This window comes from Anoplopoma fimbria, chromosome 3, assembly GCF_027596085.1.
Source record: "Anoplopoma fimbria isolate UVic2021 breed Golden Eagle Sablefish chromosome 3, Afim_UVic_2022, whole genome shotgun sequence".
Taxonomy (NCBI): Eukaryota; Metazoa; Chordata; class Actinopteri; order Perciformes; family Anoplopomatidae; genus Anoplopoma; species Anoplopoma fimbria.
The window spans coordinates 15,021,074-15,045,596 of NC_072451.1; the positions used below are offsets into that span (position 1 = coordinate 15,021,074).

The following is a 24,523-nucleotide window of genomic DNA, read 5'->3' on the forward strand; positions in this document are numbered from 1 at the left end:
ACAAGGACCGGTTTTGTGCGTTGTTTTCAGTAACATGTATTCTTCATGGATGGGAGTAAATGACTCCGCCCTCATCTCGTCACACTATGCACACTGATGGATGAAGCGCTGCCTGTTTTTCACCCTTGCACAACTTCCAGAGGGAGCAGACATATTTTTCAGTCTTTCCACACTGTTTTGAATGAATTATGAGCTTTACAACTCTCTGTTCTCCACGTCGTTGCTGCAGCCACTTCACAAACATATGTGCGCCAGTTTGGCCCTCTACAGTTTTTTTTTAATCAAACCATTTGAAGGGTTTGGAGGATAAATGTCAAACAACTTGTGGGCATCAGAAACATAACTAGGGACCCGAACAAACACTGTTGTTTTTGTTAGTCACAAGCCAGAAAGTGTGGAAACCACTAGTTTAATCTATATCTAAATTGTGTTTATAAAGTGTAAATTCCTATAATCTGCACATTAACTAGTAACTAAAGCTGTTCAACAAAACGTACAACATTTGCCCTTGAATTGTGTAAAGTATAAAACTGAATACTAATGTGAAGTACCTCATAATGTACTGAAGTAGGCTACTGTGCAGCACTTGATTAAATGTACTTTCCACCACTGTGTGTGAAATATCTTGATAAAACTTTTGGTTATCACAAATTTTCAACAGAAAATAAAACAAAGGTGCAGTCACGTCTTGACATTAATTTATTGACAGTCCAGTCCAGTAGTTCCCTTCTGTCTGTTCCCACACTCTCATCTACTGACGTTCACGTATGATTATTTCATTGGTTACTCGATGGTTGTTCATGCTAAAGCCTGAGCGGGAGGAGGAGGAGGAGGAGGAGGAGAAGGAGGAGGACGTCAGGAGCGGGGCATTCACTCCGATCAGAGCGCTGGAACAGAGTCAGCAAGGAGACCCGAATCAACCTGAGGAGGATTATCACTCTTTTACTTCTTTTTGCGTTTTTAATTTGTACTATCTTTTTTTATATATTCAAAGCCTCTACTACTCCGAAGGACATGTTGGTGACGGTTTCAAAGAGCGTTCTCATCCTTCTCCCCTGCATGTTGCTGCATCCCGTGAGTATATTTACAACACCTCTGACTCTGCTCATGACTTGAACTTTGGCTCGTTGTTCAATGTGCGTCCGTTGTTCACTGCGGTCAAGCCAGCCGCACCTCAGGTTTGCCTGGTCAAACTAGCCGCCTCTGGATTCGGAGTGTGCGATTGCTCCAATACTTACGGTAATGCAATGGAATATATATCAGCCTTTTTCTTCAACTTTGATGTGGGATAAAAACACTTTCTTCCATGAGTAGTTTATGAATCTAATATTTTTGGACAGAATACTTCTTGGAATGATTGCAGAAATACTATGAAGTATTTTTACTGTGTACTTTTTGAGTAATCCAAAATCGAAATCCCCCCACAGAACAAGAATATGCCATTTTGGCAAACTTTGATGTTGAATAAAAACACTTTCTTCCATAAGTAGTTTACGAGTCTTATATATATATTGAATAAGTACTTCCTAAACTATATGCACAAATAATATGAAGTATTTTTACTGTGTACTTTTTGAGTAATCCAAGGTCAAAGTCTCTTCAGGAGACCAAGATTCAGCATTTTCTTCCAACTTTGATGTGGTATTTAAACACTTTCTTCCATAAGTAGTTCATGAGTCCTATATTTTTTGATTAAGTACTTCTTAACCTGTATGCACAAATAATATGAAGTATTTTTACCGTGTACTTTTTGAATAATCCAATGTCAAAATCCCCTCCATAAAACAAGAAAAAGCCTTTTCTTGTCAACCAAGCAAATATTGCCTGGACTGGTGGAAATACATTTGTAGGCTGGTGGAGTGGGTAGAGCAGGGATGAGGGTGAGGGTGGCTGACAAGATGAGCAGGGAAGCTGGGGGCTCTGCCCTCCCCATATCAGGTTTTCTTGGCTTTCCTTGATTGCAATTCTTTTTTTTTTTTACTTAATACATCTAATAAAGCTAAAACGTAGTAGCACATGTGCCATTATTACACTTTTAATCTTTTTTTTTTTATCATATTTGCTCATCTCATATGCTTATGTACATATATTATTTATTGAGTAATAAGTATCACTGACATTTTTGAATTAGTAGAATAAATAGTTAGAGGTGTTCATATTGGGTTTTTTTCAAATATATATTGTGGCATCACAAGGGGCCAGGTAGTGGATGGGTGCTACATTCCCTTTGGAGATCGGCAGCCACACCACAAAATGGCCACTGATCTACAAAACTGCAGCTCCCAGAATGCCTCACCACTCCCCCAGGTGTGAGTGTTTAAACCACCTGATTGAGGAAGGACTTAAGGGCTGCAGGAAACAGACGTAGGGGGAGGGAGAGCGAGAGCACATGGCTGGAAGGAGCATCGAGAGCACACGTGGACTGTATAGTTGGAGGACACGGCCAAACGAGGAAGAACTAAAAGGAAGAAGGCCCGGTAGCCAGTGAAACCGAGGACACTCTAAGTTGACTTTTATTTCTAACGTTATTCAGTTTAACAAACCGTTATCTCCACTTGGATGCTTTTTGTTGTTTTGTATTTTTGTCTGGATAACAGAACTACCTAAGTTGTTAAATTATAAAAGAATAAAACTTCGCTTTTTCTGAGGACCTTTTGCTTTTTGCCTGTTTTTGTGTTCACTCCCTTGCGCCACCCCACCCCAGCTGCACTTGTGACCTCCCGTGACGTCACAGATGGTGGAGAATGCGGGCACTGGGGCTTAAGTGCTGAGGATTGGGAGTGAAGAGATTGAAGCATTGACTCAGTTTTTTTCAGGACTTCACACAAAAGACCACTCAACCCAAATGGAGCAACTGGTGCAGATGCTGTTGGAGAGCCAGAGGGCCCAGCAAGAAATTGGTGCAGCCTTGTTGCAACAGCAAGTAAAGGCTAACCACCTGAACGAGCAGGAGCTTCAACACCTACCCAGGTCAAAACCAAAGGTGGCTGACTTCATCCTGAAACTGGGAGCGACAGACAATGTGGAAGCCTATCTTCATGCCTTTGAAGCTACAGCCACTCGGGAGGAGTGGCCAAAGACTCAGTGGGTGGGACTCCTGGCTCCTTTTCTATCGGGTGAGGCTCTTAAAGCTTATCAAGATGTAGAGGCCAGTATTTATAAAAATGATGACCAGTTAAAGGGGAAGATACTGAGTCGCTATGGACTCACTAAATTTGGCAGGGCTCAACGTTTCCATAACTGGACCTTCCAAGGTGGGGTAACTCCCCGTTCCCAAATGCACGAATTACTACGAGTGACGAGAAGGTGACTGGAACCAGACAAGAGCAGCCCCACAGACATTATAGAGACCCTAGTTATGGACCCTGAACCTCAACCTGGACTAAGTGGAAATGACGGTGTTGGCTCTCTGGAAAGGCCACCTCTTAGAGGTCAGTATGGAACAGCGCAGTTACAGGACCGCACCCTAGGTAATGCCTTAAGAAATGTCCAGGTGCTAGAGGGCACTTTGGTGGGAACCAGGTTAACTCCTTCCTACCCTCACTTTGCAGTAAAAAATGGCCTGTTATATCAGGTAGTGAAAACTAATGATAAAGTCGTGGAGCAACTCCTCGTTCCCCAACCTCATCGCTCTACAATTCTGCAGCTAGCCCACACCCACTTGCTAGGAGCTCACTTGGGGGTAGAGAAAATGAAGGAAAGGATATTACAAAGGTTCTTTTGGCCAGGAGTCGCAGTTGCCCAGATTGCCAGATCACAGCCCCCAAACCGACGTATCGGAACCCCCTTGTCCCTTTGCCCATCATAGAAACCCCGTTCGAAAGGGTGGGGATGGATATTGTGGGTCCCCTCCACAAGAGTGCTCGAGGACATCAGTACATCTTGGTCATATTAGATTATGCCACCCGGTACCCGGAAGCTGTCCCCTTCAGAAAGGCGAATGCTAAACAAATAGCCAAAGAACTGTTCCTCTTCAGCAGCCGTGTCGGGATTCCAAAAGAGATCCTTACGGACCAAGGGAGCCCCTTTATGTCCAGGGTCACCAAGGAGTTGTGCTCGCTGCTGCAGGTAAAACAGGTGAGAACCTCGGTGTACCACCCCCAGACGGATGGGTTAGTGGAGAGGTTTAACAAGACTCTCAAAGCCATGCTGAGGAAGGCAATCGACAAAGATGGAAGAAATTGGGACCAGCTTCTCCCCTACCTTCTGTTTGCGGTAAGAGAAGTTCCTCAGTCTTCCACTGGTTTCTCACCCTTTGAGCTGTTGTATTCCCACAAACCCAGGGGTCTTTTAGACATAGCCAAGGAGACTTGGGAGGAGCAACCCTGTCCGCACCGGACCATGATCGAACATGTAGGGGCGATGCGAGACAGGATGGTAGCGGTGGTCCCCATTGTGAAGGAGCACCTGGAGAAAGCCCAGAGAGATCAGAGTGCCGCTTATAACCGAGGAGCACAACTCAGATAATTCAAACCAGGAGACAGAGTCCTAGTTCTGGTCCCCACGGTGGAATGTAAGTTCTTGGCTACTTGGCAGGGGCCTTATGAAGTAATTGAAAAAGTAGGGGACGTCAATTACAAAATACGGCAACCCGGGAGGCGTAAAGGTGAGCAAATTTACCATGTTAACCTCTTAAAGAAATGGTATGATCGAGAGACATTGTTTACTTGCCTTCCCCCTAGAGAGGCAAAAGAACCGGAAATGAAGTGTCGGAATTTGATGCATACCCCATGCCTCGCGTCGATGAGCTTATTGAGAGTCTGGGCAATGCTCGTTTCATAACTGCTCTTGACCTAACTAAGGGGTACTGGCAGGTTCCCTTGTCTGCAGGGTCAAAGGAGAAGACGGCCTTTGCCACCCCTGGAGGTCTGTGGCAGTACCGGATGATGCCGTTTGGACTGTTTGGAGCTCCCGACACATTTCAACGCTTGATGGATCAGGTACTTAAACCCCACAAAGAGTATGCATCTGCCTATTTGGATGATGTGGATATTCAGAGTCCAGACTGGGAAAGTCACTTGCCTCGTGTGCAGAAGGTCCTGGAGTCCCTCCGACAAGCAGGCTTGACGGCGAACCCCAAGAAATGCAAGCTGCCTTTCAGTGAGGCAAACTACTTGGGCTACACCATCGGACGGGGCCTTGTCAAACCTCAGGACGCAAAACTCCGTGCTATCCAGGACTGGCCAAAACCATTGACAAAGAAGCAGGTGAGATCCTTTTTGGGCCTGGCCAATTATTACAGACTGTTCATTCCTGTCTTTGCTATGATAGCGGCCCCTCTTACAGAACTGACCACAAAGAGACACTCCCGGATGGTGACATGGACCCCGGCAGCAGAAGAAGCATTTGGTAACCTGAAGAGGGCCTTGTGCTCAAAACCCGTCCTTACTGCCCCCGACTTCAGCCGGGAGTTTGTGGTCCAGGCAGATGCCTCGGAGGTGGTTACTCAACCATCACTCGGAGATGGTTACTCAACCATCACTTGGCTTTCCTTGATTGCAATTCTTTTTTTTTTTTTTTTTTTTTTTTTTTTTTTTTTTTTTAATACTTAATACATCTAATAAAGCTAAAACGTAGTAGCACATGTGCCATTATTACACTTTTAATCTTTTTTTTTTTTTATCATATTTGTTCATCTCATATGCTTATGTACATATATTATTTATTGAGTAATAAGTATCACTGACATTTTTGAATTAGTAGAATAAATAGTTAGAGGTGTTCATATTGGGGTTTTTTCAAATATATATTGTGGCATCACAAGGGGCCAGGTAGTGGATGGGTGATACATTCCCTTTGGAGATCGGCAGCCACACCACAAAATTGCCGCCGATCTACAAACTGCAGCTCCCAGAATGCCTCACCACTCCCCCAGGTGTGAGTGTTTAAACCACCTGATTGAGGAAGGACTTAAGGGCTGCAGGAAACAGACGAAGGGGGAGGGAGAGAGAGAGCACATGGCTGGAAGGAGCATCGAGAGCACACGTGGACTGGATAGTTGGAGGACACGGCCCAACGAGGAAGAACTAAAAGGAAGAAGGCCCGGTAGCCAGTGAAACCGAGGACACTCTAAGTTGACTTTTATTTCTAACGTTATTCAGTTTAACAAACCGTTATCTCCACTTGGATGCTTTTTGTTGTTTTGTATTTTTGTCTGGATAACAGAACTACCTAAGTTGTTAAATTATAAAAGAATAAAACGTTTTTGTGTTCACTCCCTTGCACCACCCCAGCCGCACTTGTGACGTCACAATATCTTATAATTATTTTACTTGTGAATGTTATAAAAATGTCAATAGTAAATTTGTCTTTGAAATACATCTTTCTAATTTAAAATGGACATGCATGTTAAAAGTGTAATAATGGCACATGTGCTACTACGTTTTAGCTTTATTAGATGTATTAAGTAAAAATATCCCCTTACAAAACATCCCAAAAATATTTGATTCTGTTCTATTCAAATTGGCAATGCATTACAAAAATGTAATGAACCAACCCTGTTAATTTCCGCTAGACAATGAAAAACAACACCTATGTCATCCCACAACTTCATGTTCATGATTTGTTGTAACACCATTTTGTGATGCTTCAATAATGTAGATCTACAATGTCATAGTTAAAAAGAAATGCTCACAAAAAAGAAAAATATTTTACTCAACCCAAGTGGCCCGGAAAGTCAACCTTTTTAGATAGTAGCATTGCAACGCTGGCGTAAAGAATTGCAATCAAGGAAAGCCAAGAAAACCTGATATGGGGAGGGCAGAGCCCCCAGCTTCCCTGCTCATCTTGTCAGCCACCCTCACCCTCATCCCTGCTCTACCCACTCCACCAGCCTACAAATGTATTTCCACCAGTCCAGGCAATATTTGCTTGGTTGACAAGAAAAGGCTTTTTCTTGTTTTATGGAGGGGATTTTGACATTGGATTATTCAAAAAGTACACGGTAAAAATACTTCATATTATTTGTGCATACAGGTTAAGAAGTACTTAATCAGAAAATATAGGACTCATGAACTACTTATGGAAGAAAGTGTTTAAATACCACATCAAAGTTGGAAGAAAATGCTGAATCTTGGTCTCCTGAAGAGACTTTGACCTTGGATTACTCAAAAAGTACACAGTAAAAATACTTCATATTATTTGTGCATATAGTTTAGGAAGTACTTATTCAATATATATATAAGACTCGTAAACTACTTATGGAAGAAAGTGTTTTTATTCAACATCAAAGTTTGCCAAAATGGCATATTCTTGTTCTGTGGGGGATTTTGATTTTGGATTACTCAAAAAGTACACAGTAAAAATACTTCATAGTATTTCTGCAATCATTCCAAGAAGTATTCTGTCCAAAAATATTAGATTCATAAACTACTCATGGAAGAAAGTGTTTTTATCCCACATCAAAGTTGAAGAAAAAGGCTGATATATATTCCATTGCATTACCGTAAGTATTGGAGCAATCGCACACTCCGAATACAGCGGCGGCTAGTTTGACCAGGCAAACCTGAGGTGCGGCTGGCTTGACCGCAGTCGTTGTTCGCCTATTTTGAGGTTGACGCAGGTCTATCAAGAAGATTGTTGCCTTCAAGCAAGTTGATGCGCACGCTGGTGCGCGCCTTAACCAGTTTTGGATGCGGGGCGCACCAATGTGCCCCAATAAGAAGCTCGAGGCATTAACCTTTCAACGTGTATGGGACGCTGTGAGGAGGAGTTAGTTAGTAATGATGTACCTAGTTTATATTTGGCTTTAGTTTATTTTCTCATCATAATTGCTTTTGTTATTTGAAGACATTTCAGAATAAATAATATTACAACTTGAGCTCATTTAAGAAAATAATCAAGATTGACTTCCTCTCCCATCATCCCTTCACCGGTCTCTTCCTCACTCCTGCCAGGTTGATCCTCTGCTTTGTGTGTCAACACCCTCAGGCAAAACCTTTTGAAATTACATTAGGCACCAAAGCAAAGCATTAAGACAGGCTGTGATTCCTTTTTCAGTGACATTCATGTGTTTTTATGTCCCGGCTGATCCACTAACGTTTAATCAGGAGAAGTCACAAGGTCCCCCTACAGCGATGACCTCCTTTAGCCTGCCTCTGTACTCGGTGTCTGTAGTGTCTTCATCCACGACCGTCTCCTGCAGAGGAGAATGTATGATTCATGCTGGAACGCCCTTAGAATAGCGTGCTGGCTTTTTGCATCTTCATTTGTGCAAACTGGCAGCCTGTTTCAGCGCCTTTGTGTTGAAAAATGAAGCAAAGGAAGAGATGGGTTGTTATCGCTGGCGGTGGAGAGTAGAAATGATGAACATGATCATGATGATGGAATGCAGGAAGTTTTCTCCTGATACTCCAACGTGCACTGCTTAAGGCAGCGCTGATCCATCACTGACAGCATATTCTCCAATCCTAGTCCAGAGGTGCACCCTGGGTGAAGTTGCGTATGACGTGCTCCGTAGCCTACGGAGCGAGATAAATCATAACTTAAATGGGGGAGTCACCTTCTAGGGGGGGAGAGTATTGAGTCATATGGCTAACAATAGCCACATAGTACCAACCTGATTAATGCCCACAAAGAGGAGACTCATTCATCTAAGAGCCAGCAATAAATCTTGTGGTCCTGCTGATGGTCCGCACATTCTCTGGAGGTGAACCCTTATGGATTCAGCTTCAACCTTGAACCGGTTGAAGATTCACTCCAGGTCTTCCAAAACGCCCTCACGTGCAAATATGAGGGATTTGATGGCTGAATCCAGTCAAGATTGATTTTGTGTCCGCCATGTGTCGCCGGGTGGAGAGATTAATGGCCCAGGTGGTGCTCATCTCAGGTAGACCCCGGCGGACATGCGAAAAGCTGTCGAGAGCGCATATGCAGCACAACTCATACCTGTCACTAATAGACAAATGATCTGAGACTGACACTTTCAAATGTCACCATGCAGAGATGAACAGATAAACATGTGTGTATTGTTCCCTTTGCAGGTGTTTGCAGCGCACAGTCAGATGTGTGACATGGTGAAGGAGATAGACAAGGAAAGGGGCCTGTGTGAGGCTCAGATTGAGAACAAAACAACAGGTATGTGTGTGTGTGTGTGTGTGTGTGTGTGTGTGTGTGTGTGTGTGTGTGTGTGTGTGTGTGTGTGTGTGTGTGTGTGTGTGTGTGTGTGTGTGTGTGTGTGTGTGTGTGTGTGTGTGTGTGTGTGTGTGTGTGTGTGTTCTACATGTCTTTATTTTCCTGGCTGCAACTATTCTAATCCACAAGTAGGTTTTGATTGAAGTGACACAACAAGCTCTAAAGACAACAACGGTTTCCCTCCCTTTTCATTATACCTTGCATAGCTGAATATTGTTCTCCATCTGATGCCAGCCTGCTGTCACATGAGGCCTGGTTCAATTTCAAAGTAAACTTTCTAATTGATCACATTTGACCCTACTTGTTTTTATATTACATTTTATTGCAAACAGTACAGTGGTGAGAAGCAACAATGACAGTCAATTAGTTGATTTGTTTTTTAATTTATTGTTGATGAAGCTGGAATTACATGTTGCTAAGTGGCGTGTTGCATCCTCAAAGCATAATTTGGTTCCGCAGAGAAATAATCGTTCTTTATTGAGCCTCTATTGCCTCGGTGTTTAATCGAATCATCCTTGATCCTAAGTGCATGTATCAAGATACTCTGGTTGCTTTCACATATTGAAAAAGTCATTAAATACTCATTATCTTTTTTGAATTTAGATATTGTTTTGCTTCCTATAGATATAATTAAATGTAAATGCGGCCAAATCCAGAGCGCGATGGTGCAAATATCAGCAACTAAACTGATTTCTCGTAGTGATAAAATGGTGAGCAGGTGTGGATGTTCTGGGCCCCCTTCTCTTCTCTTCTCGCTCTACACAACATCTCTGGGTTCTGTTATTCGCTCGCATGACTTCTCTTACCATTGTTATGCCGATGACACCCAGCTGGTCTTGTCATTTCCTCCTGGTGACACCCAAGTGGAGGCACGCATTGCTGCGTGCTTGGCTGACATCTCGAAGTGGATGGCGACACACCACCTGAAGCTCAACCTGGACAAAACCGAGCTACTGTTCCTCCCGGGGAAGGGTTGCCCGCACGAGACCTGTCCATCACCATTGATGATGCCGTGGTGACGCCAACTCGGACTGTGAGGAATCTGGATAGGACCCTGGACGACCAACTGTCGTTCTCAGCAAACATTGCATCCGTCACACGCTCCTGCAGATTCCTGCTCTACAACATCAGGAGGATTCGCCCCTTCCTCACTGAGGAGACGGCGCAGGTGCTCATCCAGGCTCTGGTCATCTCCCGCCTGGACTACTGCAACTCACTACTTGCCGGAGCCCCGGCGTCGGCCATCAGACCTCTGGAGCTTGTCCAGAAAGCTGCCACACAACTTCCCTTCTCCGTTCTCTACACTGGCTCCCTGTAAGAGCTCGCATCCAGTTTAAGACTCTGGTGCTAGCCTACAGGGCAGTGAAAGGAACAGCTCCTTCCTATCTCCAGGCCTTGGTCAAGCCCTACACCCCTGCCCGACCACTTCGCTCTGCTGCCTCGGGGCGATTGGTTGCCCCGTCGCTCAGAGGTCCCTGCGGCCGATCGTCAGGACAGCAGAGTCGCTGCCCATCTTTCGGCGCAGGCTGAAAACTCACCTCTTCAAGAAGCACTACCCTGAGCCTTCCTCGTAGCACTTATTGCATTCGTATTAGTTGTTGCACTTACTGTATTCGTATCAGTTCGCTGCACTTATTGAATTCGTATTCGTTTACTGCACTTATCCTATTCGTAGTAGTTTGTAGCACTTATTATATTCGTATTAGTCTGTTGCAATTATTGTTTTCGTAGTAATTTGCCTCTGCACTATACTTTTGCTCTGGTTTATGCTTTAAGATGCTTGTTTAAGAAAGGAGATGCACTTATGACTTCTGGTGACTAGTAGTTCTCTTGAATACCTATGTTGAATACACTTCCTGTAAGTCGCTTTGGATAAAAGCGTCTGCTAAGTGACTGTAATGTAAAATGTAAAAGTGCCGTCTGCATCTGGAGACCAAACACTCTGTTGACAGTCCCAGTGGTCTGTTGAATTCAAATATCAGTTTGTAACGAGGGACGGGGAGCTGTTCTATAGTCATGGTGGCGGCGTGTTAACTCAGGTCATCCACTGTCATGGACCCGAGGCTGTAACCACAGCTGATTCGAGCACATGCACACATTTTCGCTGCCATGGGAACCTTCACCTGAAACAGGTTGCTGTTTGTCACTGGACCGGAGTCATCTCACAGCTGGTCTATGTTGTTGTTTTGGTGCATGTGGCGTTTCTATGTTTGACAATTTAGAACACGCCTTTTTTTTTTGGCCTCTCTCTCTCTCTCTCTCTCTCTCTCTCTCTCTCTCTCTCTCTCCCTCGGTCAGGTTGCAGCGGAACGTGGGATAAGATCACCTGCTGGCCCAGTGCTGATGTTGGAGAAATGGTCACCATCCCTTGCCCAAAATATCTCTTCTACTTCTCTGGGGACATTTCCACACGTAAGAATCCGGTTTATATAGGCCATGAAAGTATCTGTCTGTGTGTTTAAGAGAGTGTGTGAGAGTAAAAAAAATAGGGACGGAAGGCAAGCAAGTGACTATATAGATGTATTTGTTTGTGTGATGGACTGCAATCTCACAAAGTTTTGGGGTCATTTGGCAGAAGTTGGACAATGTCATGCATCAGTGGGTGATCGCATGAGCCCGCGAGGCAGTATCTGGACAAAGTTACACATATGCAAGGAAGACAAACTGATAAACGTAAATGGACATTGACACTTGTTACAGAGAAGTTAAAAATAAAACGGGAAGAATAAAATACTAATAAAAAGAAAGATTAATGTGTAAATAAACAAATAAGCCAATGAGTGCTCAATAACTGTTTAAATGTATCTATTATTCTTTTAAACACCTTAGGAAGATTTGTTAAAGCTGCTCCAATCAATATTTTATATTGAGAAATGATCAAATGAATATGTTTAATGTTAAAAGAGGTAGCTCATGTTGACAAACCCACAGAGAATTATCACCTAATTCTGCAGTTCCCTGTAGCTGGTTGTAGATCCATATCCTTGAGTCTAAGTTTAATCTTAAACTCTAAATTGAATGTAAATCATGACTATTCCTGGAGGAAGTAGAAATGTAACGGACATTTAAAAGAATGACAGAGAAGTGCCAAACATGCCAGGCTGTTGAGTCCTTGTCAGTATCATCACGCTCCACGTCTGTGACCAGAAATAGCAATGACAAAGTGCAAAGAGCAGCATCACAGGTGCTCATACTCATGATTTCATTCAGGACCATGATCACACCAACTAATATATCACACAGAACACAGTAAAACTGAAAACACATAGCAGAGCTGAGTAAAAACAACTTCCCACTCCATGCATCAAAGACACATTCTGTTTATTTGTCTTCCTTTAATCTATGAGAAGCCGGGGGAATTAGTTGCAGTAGTAATAAGAGGAACCACTCTCTTGAGGATTTATTGCCTGAATTGCAAAGTGTCTTATATCTCCATTAATTACTACTCCGAGTCTCCTCAGTGTAATTACGCTGTAAGTTTTGATTGAGTTATCTATTTGTATGCAGCTGGCAGAGAGGCCTCAATTTCAACTTTAGTGCCTTGAGAAATGTTCTTTGTTGAAGCATCTTGTAATTAGCTTGAAGAAACACTGGTAGGCATATAGTTCTTTGATAAGCTGTACTTGTCATATATTTTTATAGTAACAATGGATGAGAAGACTATGTGAAGACTCTCATGTGTCAGCTGTAGTGACAAAGCCACAGAATTATGCAAACTTGGAAGTTATTCAGGTCTACGGAGCCTTTTAGCTCTTTAGCCCTTTTTAGCATATTGTTTCGTTTTTCACACCGACAGACTCTCACTTTGATTCAAGACGAGGCTGGCAGCTACAACAGTACCAAACAACAAACAAAGTTAGTAACTAGCTACTGTATCATGGTAGTATTTAGCACATTGTAACATTTAGCAGCTAAGACGCAGTGTATTTTCTTTTGTCAGTGGTTGAAGGAGACCAAAACAGAGCTAATTGGAGAGTGAATTTTGGTCTCACTTTCACCAGGTGGCAAGAAACATGACTCCACTTGAATGCTTAAGGTGATTTGTGTCAGCCGAATGAATATATTGTTTGCTAACCTGTTCAATTACAGGCCTAAAATAATATAAATTGCCATTATGTTAAATATTGCGTTTATAGCGTGTAGCTTTGCTAAGAAATCAATTAAGATGCAATGCGACCTCTTCTACGTCGCATTTAACAGTGTCTGTTGATGAAAACTCTTATATGTCTGTCAGCTTATTCCTGTCTTTAGTTGTGTGTGTGACACCTGACAGGTCAGAAAACTTCACAAACTCAACCCATAGATGTTTAATCACCATTGTTGTGCTTTGAACAAGTGTAACGTCACAGATTTCAGCTGTAAGTGATTGCAGGGCTTTTACAGACCTGAGTGCCTCTGCGCACATGGAGAGGGCGTTCCTGCCCCTGTAATCCAGACAGTATTTTCCCCGTCATATTCAGGGCATGAGAGGGGCTCAAAGCTGAGGATATATCATCAGCATGTGAAGGCTCGGTGCGGAGGAGAGGGGTTTTCTGGGAAGCTGTGATGTAACCCAGATGCGAGATAGTGTGACCCTAGAGAGGAGAAGGGACACATGAGGAATCTCAAGATTTGTGGGGTTGAAGGCAGAAGAGGTATATTTCACCGACATTTCAAAGGTTCACAGAATCAACACGCCTCCAGTATGCAGAGACCAGGTTAAAGTGTCAGTGGCCTGTGCTGTACTGATGCTCATGACATCAATTATGCAGTAAATCAACAAACTAGTCTCATGGTTAATCCTGCCCTCTCAGGTCATGTAAAGAGGACCTAATTAAGGGATGATGATGAACAGTCTGGGATTATGTGCATTGTAAATTACTGTTGCAGTCAAGTCAGAAATGTAAGCTTTGCAGGAACTAAGAAAAACAACCTTGTTTGTGGAACTTGACCGCTGTCATTCTATCTTGAAAAGGTTTCAGAACCCTGAGACGTTAGAGACACTTGATGTATACTTTTCAAGAAACTGTCATTTTTGTGAAATTGGTACAGTGTAAAAAGAAATTGCCCTTTTATGAAATCTATTCCCCGTCAGTCAATTCCGTAACACGCAATTTATTGACACATCCTGAGTTATTCATTTTAAAAGCCCAGCACACACAAAAAACAAGCATTACGAAACATGGCGCCACAGAGATTCAGGTCGTAAATTTTGTTGAGATAGAGTTTGCCATTCTCATGAACTCTTTACCTAGTAGGCCTAGGTCTTACACACACACACACACACACACACACACACACACACACACACACACACACACACACACACACACACACACACACACACACACACACACAGTCATTCATCTCTTTCAATAACACGGACGACACCCTCTATGCAAGCACAGTGACAGAGTGCCTGGCTGTCAATGGTTTCACCTACATGCCATAATAATCAGCTGAGCTGAAGCTAATCTTTGCATGCTAATATGAATCTTCATCCAAGATATAATTAGGAAAGATTAGGCATTTGACTTACATATATTGACAGAAAAGCCAAGATTTAAAAAGAAAGTCTTGAGAATAAAAATAATGACGGAGACGTGATTAACTCGTTTGAGCTCTCCTCGTTGTCGTGCATGACACTGAAAATCCTTGCAGTCATGTTTTGGGGGGATGATGAAAGCATTCTTCTGGCAATCCCTCAAACAAGCCAAATCCAGTGGTGGCATGGGCTGAAACAGCAGGGGCTTATCATCGCCTTTGTGTCTTGTCATGTTGTTTGAGGAAGCTAAGCCTCCATCTTCTCTGCAATACGCTCAGGTATTTTTGAGCTGACCATATTTTAATGCCAAAACATTCTAAGACTTTGGATTGTTGGTCATTTACCAACTAGGTCTTGATTTGATAGTGGCCACGGAGGGATACGATTTGGAAATGTGAGGAATGTGTATAGCAGCATTCAGTGCAAGGATTCATTTTAATTCGCCAACACACGCAGCACCCTTTGATTTACTGAAAGGGAAGGATGTGAGGAAATGCTGCAAAAAAATAGGACACAATAAGAGACAGAGACGTCAATCTGTGCTTCTTACTACTGGTTACAGGATTAGATATGCCTTGTGGATGTTGTAAAAAAGGGTTTCAATCTAAATAATGATTAGTGTCCCAGCTGAACATTGATGCATTTTCTTCCTGATATTTAGGAACAATTCTAGGCCATCTTAAAAAAGTCAAACTCTTCTATGGCTTTATATTTTGTCCAACATATGCACATGAAGCACTTTTTAAGGAGGTTACATGATCTGATGGTTAAATGCTTTTCTGAGTTTGATAAAATAATTTCTTGGCATTTTAGACTCTTTTGACAGATTAATGAGACAGACAAGATAACATGGGATGATAGAGCCGGATGAGATGAAACAAAGGTCTTGCCATGCCACCATCTTTGAATTGATTCAATTGGCTTCTGTATCCATTCATTCAATCCATACATTTAATCTAATTCTATAGAACTAATTATTATTCTCTACACTCTAGAGAACTCAGTGTACTATACAGAACTCTAGCATCCTCAAGCATCAGAGCTCTACTCTACCTCAGAGATTTACTCTAGTCTACTGTGCTCTAGACTTCTGAACTCTACTCTGAGCTCTAGTTTATAGCTGTACTTTTCAGAGCTATACTCTACCGAGGTCTACTCTACTCTACTGAGCTGTACCCAACTATACTCTATTCTAGATGCTCTACCCTACTCTAATGAGCAGGACCCTACTTTACTGTTTTCTAAAGATCTCTTCTCTCATGTACTCTGCAGAGCTCTTGTCTACTGAGGAGACTAGAGTAGCTCTATTGTATTGTAGAGTTGATCTCTGTAGAGCTCTATACTGTTCTATTCTACTAAGCTCTGGGCTACTGTACTCAACTGTACTCTACTGGTTTCTACTCTGCTGAGATGTACTCTGCTCTATTCTACTGAGTCCTAACCTACTGAGCTGTAGTGTTCTGCACTCTACATAGTTATAAATAGCTTTACTAATTTCTCCTTAACTCTACTGTATTGTACTGTACTACCTTATTATTATTATTATTATTATATAAGCTCCAGTCTACTGTACTGTACTCTTGTGAGCTGTAGTCTGATTTACTTTACTGACGTGAGCTTAAGTTTACTAAACTGTACTGAATTCTAGTGAGCTCTAGTCTGCTGTACGGTACAGTACTCTAATGAGCTCTAGCCAACTATACTGTACTGTACTCCAGTAAATTATAGTCTACTGTGTTGTGCCATACTCTACTTTACTGTACTCTAGTGAGATCTAGTCTGCTGTACTGTACTGTACTGTCTACTTAAATCTCCTCTCAGATGAAAGTGCCCTCTTCCTTCCTTATGGTCATTCTAATGCACTTGGACCTTTAACTTCTGCCCCCAAGAGTAAAAATATATCCCTGCTGGCCTCCTGTGTGTACAGCCTGAGAGTAATTAAGCCACAGATGGAGGCCAATACACATGGGAACCGTCCCGGCATGTCTGAGCCGGTGGGACGACTGATCTCCTTCAGTCATTCCTTCCATTTCCTTTTAGTATACGGGAGTATTCCACCGAGACACATACATCTTAGTGTGACATAATTAAGTGTGAGTAAATGTAGAAGGTTTGCCTTGTGGCACATACAGTCCTCCTCCCCCAACACATACATGCACACAATATTATTATTGTGATTATATAAATAATGAATTCTAATTGAAACACATTGAATCTACCGGAGAAATTAGTTGTATTCTTGCAAGAGTAATGTTGAATATTCCCTCTGTCCCTCTGCTCATTAGGTAACCTGTCAAAGACCTGCACTGAGGGTGGCTGGACCCCAATCAGCATGGACTCATACGTAATGGACTGTGGATATAATCCCAACAACACCATGGATGATAATACTTCGGTATGTCAACCAGAGTTCAAAACTCTCAAGGCCCTATGTGCTGGGGCTGTGACTTCATGTTAGATGTCAAACTCAGTCCAGATGAGCTTTACTGAATGTGTTTTTGCAGGGAGAGTTCTTCGACGCTATCAAAGTGGGTTACACGATCGGTCACAGCGTGTCCCTCTTTTCTCTGACGATCGCCATCATCATACTGTGTCTCTTTCGGTAAGGATATCCATCAAAATGCTACTTAATGTCCCTGCATAAAGACAATCAAACACCTTTTTTTCCATCATTTAGAGTTATAAAACCCTGGACTTCCTGCCTTTTATAGAGGTTTTACAGTGTTTTTCACACCGTAATGTGACTCTGCCAGACTGTGTGGGACAAGACGTCAAATTTGACATTATCTGCTGTTGCAACAGTTCTCAAACAAAGCGAGAAGCCATAAAGTCAAACCACTTAGACGGGCTGATGTTGCTCACGGCTCCCTTTTGACCTTCAGTGTTGGGGTTGCAGAGAGAAAAAGTGTTCACAAATGTTGGCATGACACTGCACTAATCAACAAAAAGTTTAAGTGGCTGGTGTGTGTGGCTTCTATAAAACAACCCAGTCTGCTCAGTTGGGTGTTTTTTCACATTGGAGTGTTTGTGTGTTACAGGCTAAACAACTTTAGGATATGTTTACACCTCGGGGTTATAAAATGCCAATGGTTTGGACTTTAGAGCAGTGAAACAGGATGTGAACAGCATATGCTGTTTATGTTCAGCTGCAGACGCCGTTTTCAGGCAGCTGGTTGATGCCGTGTTTCATCGCAACCGTCCTCCTGTGATGACTCTCCCGATGGGTTTATTCAATTCACCCCCAATCATTAGCTCATCGGGAAGGCATTTGTTTGAGAACACCCAGGAGAGAGGATTTATATTAGGGACATTTTCTCTGCAAAAAAAAAACCTGATTCTTCTAGTTTACCTTTGTGCTGACTGTCAATGATGTTCACACTTGTTTCTGCAAGAACAATATATATTTCACTGTAAAACTACCTCCTATATCCAATATGAAACATACAGATAGCCTTTCTTGACAATTACATGTAGCTTGACGTTGATATAACAGCACATTACAGTAGGAGCACATTGCAAGGCAATATCCATGATCATGAAGAGCTTAACAGTAAACAGTTCATTTGAGATCTTTATTCAGAGGGGAATTTATTAAGAGAGTTGTGCATGTTGCTTTCACTTCTTGATTTAAATAATTTACCCGCTCATTTGTCCTATTTTGCAGGAAGCTGCACTGCACAAGAAACTACATCCACATGCATCTGTTTGTGTCTTTCATACTGAAAGCTGTGGCTGTTTTCATCAAGGACGTGGTTCTATATGACGTTGGGGAGACAGACAATTGCCAGTCAACTGTGAGTAGGCTGTAAACTCTCTGTGCTCCTGAACGCCTCCATCTCGCTCGCCAACACGTCAATTTATTTTATTAGTGGAGCCGCACATTTTATTGATTTTATTCCCTGCATCATAAAAAGTCCATCATTGATCAAATGAACTTGTTCATCTGATGTACGAGCGGCCGGCTGTTAGTTTTTGGCCTTTTAGCTTAAGCAAACTGCGTCTGTTTAATTAATCACTCACACTTAACGGACTTTAATGCTATGTCTCTGAGTTTACACAACGAGTGGGTGCTCAAGTGCTTGTGGGTGTAGCAGTGTTTGCCTAGTCCCTTCCACTCCTGACGTTTTTATTTCTTATTAATCTGTCCAGCAGGATGTTGTGAGGGTTCCTGTTTGCTGAACATTAAGCCTGAACTAAAGAGAGCTTTGTCAATAAATCACATTTGGAGTTTTGATATCAAGTTTTAAACACTTCATCTGGACAACATGACCATGGTAACAAAAGCAAAACGCCATAAGAGCGTAGGTTAGATAAGGTGTAAGATAAGCTACTGGATCAGATACAGTTTCATATAATAAGGCTATGTTATTTGTATTTGATTGATCAAGACACTGACGTCAGTGGTGTTTTCTTAGGTCTTGCTCCAGCTGAATCAACTACTTTATTACCAGGGAGGATTAAACCAGCAGACTGTAAATCACCTGCTTTACTATCTCTAAGTGCTGATGTTAATGGATGAAGTTATTTCCTCTTCAGGGTACACAGATTGTCCTGGTTCAAACACAGCTGCTGCTCCTCTCATCTGTTGCTAAACTAAAAAATATGGAAAAAACTTTTGTAGTAAGCCACATATTAAAGGGAAATAACTCTACATATCTAGTTTCAGTTATCAGTTTACTCTTAATAAAGAACACAACTTAGTCTGGATTGTACCAATAGTCCTAAAATAATTCTGTTGTATGGACAGCCAAAGAGAAACTAGAAGAAAAAATGCATTAAAAATTAGATTGACATTTGTAAGAACACATATTCTTAACTAAATTCCCCATGGTGTAGACATGGATGTTTAGTTTTTTTAAAGAAAACATTTTTCAGGTTTTAGCAGCCTTTCATGAACACCATTTTGTATAATCCTGGACACGTCGGTTTAATGTCTTCCCCTCAACAGGGAAGAGAGTGCAGATCAATGTTGACATTTGAGACTACATCTAAAGAGTTGGAAAACTTACATTAGAAGAAAGCGTTTGTTGATACGATGTATATAGAAGAAACTTAAAGAGTGTGGCCTCACTGATAAATGTCTATTGGATTTTAAGTTTTTTTTTTTTTATGCCAACAGGACGCTGCTTACTTTGTTTCAGTGTCAGAAAACTGAAGCATTAAGCGGTTCATTTACTGTTTTTGTATCTGTAATGCTACAAACAGCCAACAAGAACAGTATCCTCAAGTGGTAGCCTACTGAGAGGGGCTTTAGATGTAATAGAATATTAACATGAATCTCAAATACACTTCAAGTGCAGATTTAATCAGTCTAGCGGCCATTAGCCAGTTTTGTCTATTAATATCATGCTCATATTAATTGTGATAATGACTGTCTCCTTACTGCTGCTTTTGAAGCTCGACCTGCCAAATCTAACCGAATGTATTCTCTTAAGTGAGTCATCAATTCTCCTTTCAGAGTAATTTACTAAAAACATTCTCTGTGCAGCCTCATCCACTGGCAGCTTAATTTGTCTTCACCGTTTGAAGTGTAATGGGATTGCATTTATCTACATTCACTGGTAATGCAATAAGCACTGCCATCCTGGTTCTCCTGTAGGTGGGCTGCAAGGCAGTGCTGGTCTTCTTCCAGTACGGGGTCATGGCGAGTTACTTTTGGCTGCTGGTGGAGGGCCTCTATCTCCACACTCTGTTAGCAGTTTCCTTCTTCTCGGAGAGGAAGTACTTCTGGTGGTACATCCTGATTGGTTGGGGTACGTGCAAGCCGCTATACCATTGATGAATACAGATAGCTCACGCAGGCTCATTTGCAAGGAGATTTGATCCATTCAGTTGTCTGAAGTGGCAGCCAGAAATCGTCTAACAACCATCCAGAGAGGTCCGTCAGCAGCCCTAATGTCTGTTTTGTCTTAACTCCAACAACCCCAAATGATAATATGTAAATTCATAAGTGAGGTTTTATACATGCCCAGGAAAATGCTGTGCCTTTTCCATCTGCATATGGATGAGTTTTGCTGCCAGTTTTAGATGAGCTGCAGCAGGCAGCTGCCACTCCGCTCCACTGTTATAATTCGGTCTAAGCATCCTACCATGCTTTTGATGCTCTTGATAGGAACATAGCTCATTTAGCAAATCCATGCATGTATGGCAGACATAATATGTGAGTATAATTCCTCCCCGAAGTAGGACATCAGTGAATTTAGACTTAAACTCTTGATATTGTGTATGTATAGCTAGATTTGGCACCAGGGATGCTCTTTTGACAACCTTAAATTCTCCTTTTTAAAAGGCTTTGGTCCCAAAATTCAAATGTTACTTTCCAAATTTCTGCTGTCCTTTTTTACGATCACGGCAATAAAGTAACTATAAATAGGCCTGACATGTTGTGTCTGCTAGCAGGAAAATGGAAACAAGCCTTTGACTTCCCTGCAGATACCCAGGATGAGCCAATGTTGGCACAGGGCACATATGAATCCAGTTAGAAATGATAGGCATTACCAAAATGCAATATAACTATAGCTATAAAATCATCCAGAAGATTAACAGTGAACACTCAAGGCTCACCGTGATATTTGGTGGTGTTGAATCAATGCGGTGTTGTTTGAAAACAGTTTCTCACTGTGACATGATTTTAATGTTGAAATAATTTACAACAAATTCTATTTCTTGTTTGCAGGCGCTCCAACCATCTTTATCTCAGCATGGGTGATTACAAAGGCTTATTTAAATGATCCGGGGTGAGTTAATAATTTCTTTACTCTAATCTTGTTTATTTATATTACTTATCACAACAACTGCTTTAAACAAGACATATTTACCTATGAAATAGCTGGTCTCAGTGTCGGTGAACTGTTCATCTGCAACATGCAAACCATATTGCATATAGTGGCACATGAGGTAGAACGCTTGACCCGCAACCACAAGGTTGGTGGTTCGAACCTTCTACAGGCAACATGTCGAGGTGTCCTTGAGCGAGACACCTAACCCCAAAATTGCTCCCCGGACGCTTCATTGCAGCCCACTGCTCCTCCGGGATGGGTCAAATGCAGAGAACCGAATTTCCCCATTGTGGGACTAATAAAGGCTTAATTATTATATAATAATTATTAAAGTATGTGTTGGTAATGTGCCATTTTCTAAAAATAAGAGAAAAACTACTCACTCTTGCTTTGTTACGTTTAAGCTAGCTAGCGCGGCACAGCTCGCCTAGGCTAATGTTAAATTTACCCACTTTCTCCTACCTGTTTCCTGTAATTTTAAAAATGCATTTTGATTAGCTGACAAGGTGGTAATTCAATATGGTATCCCTCATAAATGAGGCAGTCGCAAACTACGAAACCCCATCATGATGGAGAAAGTTACCAGCACTGCTAAAAGGTAACTAGCCTAGCTTAGCAGAGTAAGTTAGCACCAGAACCTCTGGTTCTACTGGAATTCATGGATTGCAGATGGTTCAGTTATTAAGCTACTACGGAAATCACATATTTAAATATATTTAACTGTAGGCTATCATTTATTATAGTGTAATAGTGAATTATTTCAAATGTTAGTAGATACTGTGTGTCTGTACTGCTCTCCCCATTTGTAGCAAAGTTTAAAGTCTCAGTGAAACAGAAATTAGAGTGTCTTTAGCTTCTGTACTGTGATGTATTTCACAGTGAGCCGAATATTTGAGCAGTGAGCGGTTATAAGAGGGATTTATCCTTCAGGTTTGTTAATTGATTCTGTTATTTTGAGATAAATTGTTTGTATTTACTCTCTTATCTCTTCTGACAGATGCTGGGAGATAATCGACGACAGCCCATGGTGGATCATCAAAACGCCTATTTTGGTCACCATACTCGTGAGTCACTCAAAACGCCATTTCATGAGCAACATTTCATATGCACCTCCATATAATGCAAGCACATCAATCTGTCTTACACTCTTTCGGCAGGTTAATTTTTTCCTCTTCATCTGTATAATCCGGATTTTGCGACAGAAGATGAATTGCCCCGACATCGGAAGAAAGGAATCCAATCAGTATTCGTAGGTTTTCAGAGCAGATAACATCTCTATCAAAGCATGCGTTTCATGTCATTTCTTATCAGGTGACACGGAATGAAATATTTTTCTGCCTTTATGTTGTTGGTCATCAACAACCATAGCTCTCTTGCATAGTGACAAACACAGTCTTGACTCCATCTTTTATGGGTGAACACAAATGTTCTCGTCACTTTTACATTTTTTTCACTTTTTTTTAGGAGGCTGGCTAAATCCACTCTGTTGTTGATACCTCTCTTTGGCATAAACTACATCATTTTTGCCTTCATTCCTGACCACATCCACCGACAAGTGAGGATGGTCTTCGACCTCATTCTGGGGTCATTTCAGGTAATGTCACGTCACAGCATGCAAGGTGTTAGAAACCAGTCTGTCATCTTTCCATATGTCAGACAAATGCGGCACTACTTTATGATGAATAGGATTAGGGATTTAACGTGCCTAATCTGTCTTTACAGGATTGCCATCTTGTGTTTTAGGTAAATATTTGTGCCACAAATATGGCAATAGATAGAAAAATAGATGTGATCCTTTGATTCTGTAAAGTTACATGAAAACAGCTTATACAAGCAATAACAAGGCTGCTGATTTACTGAGTATTAAATTGAATGTGAACGCTGAGAGCCAAGTGCAATGATGGAAACCAAGCGATGGAAAGTATTCTTGATATGTAACCGTTTTTAGCTCAGAATGATAACTCCTGGGAACTTTTCCCAGAGATCTAAATGATGAACCTCCTGTCTGAGCCTGAAGTTGAAGTCATAATCTTACCGTCCTTATTCATACACAAGCATTTTGAGTGTTTGCCCAGCTGTGCTATTGCACTGGTATTTTGTTTTTTGGAGGCGATAAGTTTTATCTACTTCTCTCTTCTTCAGGGTTTTGTCGTTGCAGTTTTGTACTGCTTTCTGAACGGTGAGGTAAGTATAAAAACTAAAAAACAACCCCTTTTAGATGTCCTTTTGTGTCACTAAATCGAATTTTTAGTCCCTGTTTGTCTACCCTCTCGTTTCCCCTTGCAGGTACAAGCGGAGATGAAGCGTAAATGGCGCAGGTGGATGCTGCAGAGGTTCCTGGGCGCTGACACCAAGTACCAGCAGCCCTCCATAGGCAGCAACGGCAACAACTTCAGCACCCAGATCACCATGTTCACCAAATGCAGCCCCACGACACGCCGGGCGTCTGAGTGTCAGGAGCACCTCTCTGCCATCTGAAACCCATCTACTGTTAACTCCCCTCTTTGTTTCTATCATTTGGGTACTATATTGTACACACACACTCACTGTTGCATTTGCAGTTGATTTTGGTTACTGGAGGTAAATGTGACATTTTAGTACTGACGCCTTTATCCATGACCTGTCAAGAAAAATGACGAGTGATCAGTGTTTTTCCTTGCAAGGTTGGAAATGCATCTGAAACCAGTTAAGGAACATGACACCTGTTTAGTAAAGGGGTGAATCATTTCCTTAAAAGTGAAGAATTAATTTGCTAAAAAGAACCTTTTCACAGACTGTTGTAATGTAGCTTTGTACAGGAAGTAACAGAGTTGACCACTCTAAATGGCAGGTCTCTGTATATTTACATATGGGCTAGTCTCACCCTGTTATATAGGCAAACAGACTCGTTCGTACTACTAGGTAAAGCTTTGTTGAGATCACATGATAAGTGAAACCCAACTGGCTAGCTGTATGAAAATCATTTCTCAGAATAACATCTATAAAGGCTTTTACAACGAACACACTACAGAATGCTGCGGTGACAAAGATTTTCATGGCCACTATGTGAATTAAAGGGAAATGGAGCTCTTGGCCAGTGTTTTCCATC

The 24,523-nt window shown here is 41.8% G+C and overlaps 1 protein-coding gene across 1 annotated transcript; it reads left to right on the forward strand.

Annotated features, from left to right (window-relative positions):
• The first annotated feature begins 992 nt into the window (after positions 1-992).
• On the forward strand, positions 993-23,940 carry LOC129088790 (vasoactive intestinal polypeptide receptor-like). Its single transcript, XM_054596021.1, has 13 exons — positions 993-1,074; positions 8,982-9,075; positions 11,431-11,544; positions 16,942-17,051; positions 17,161-17,258; positions 18,321-18,450; positions 20,256-20,409; positions 21,333-21,393; positions 22,433-22,499; positions 22,593-22,684; positions 22,900-23,029; positions 23,578-23,619; positions 23,722-23,940. The coding sequence occupies exons 1-13, from the start codon at positions 1,015-1,017 to the stop codon at positions 23,911-23,913; spliced, it is 1,344 nt and encodes a 447-aa protein (XP_054451996.1). The 5' UTR covers positions 993-1,014; the 3' UTR covers positions 23,914-23,940.
• Positions 23,941-24,523: the final 583 nt, after the last annotated feature.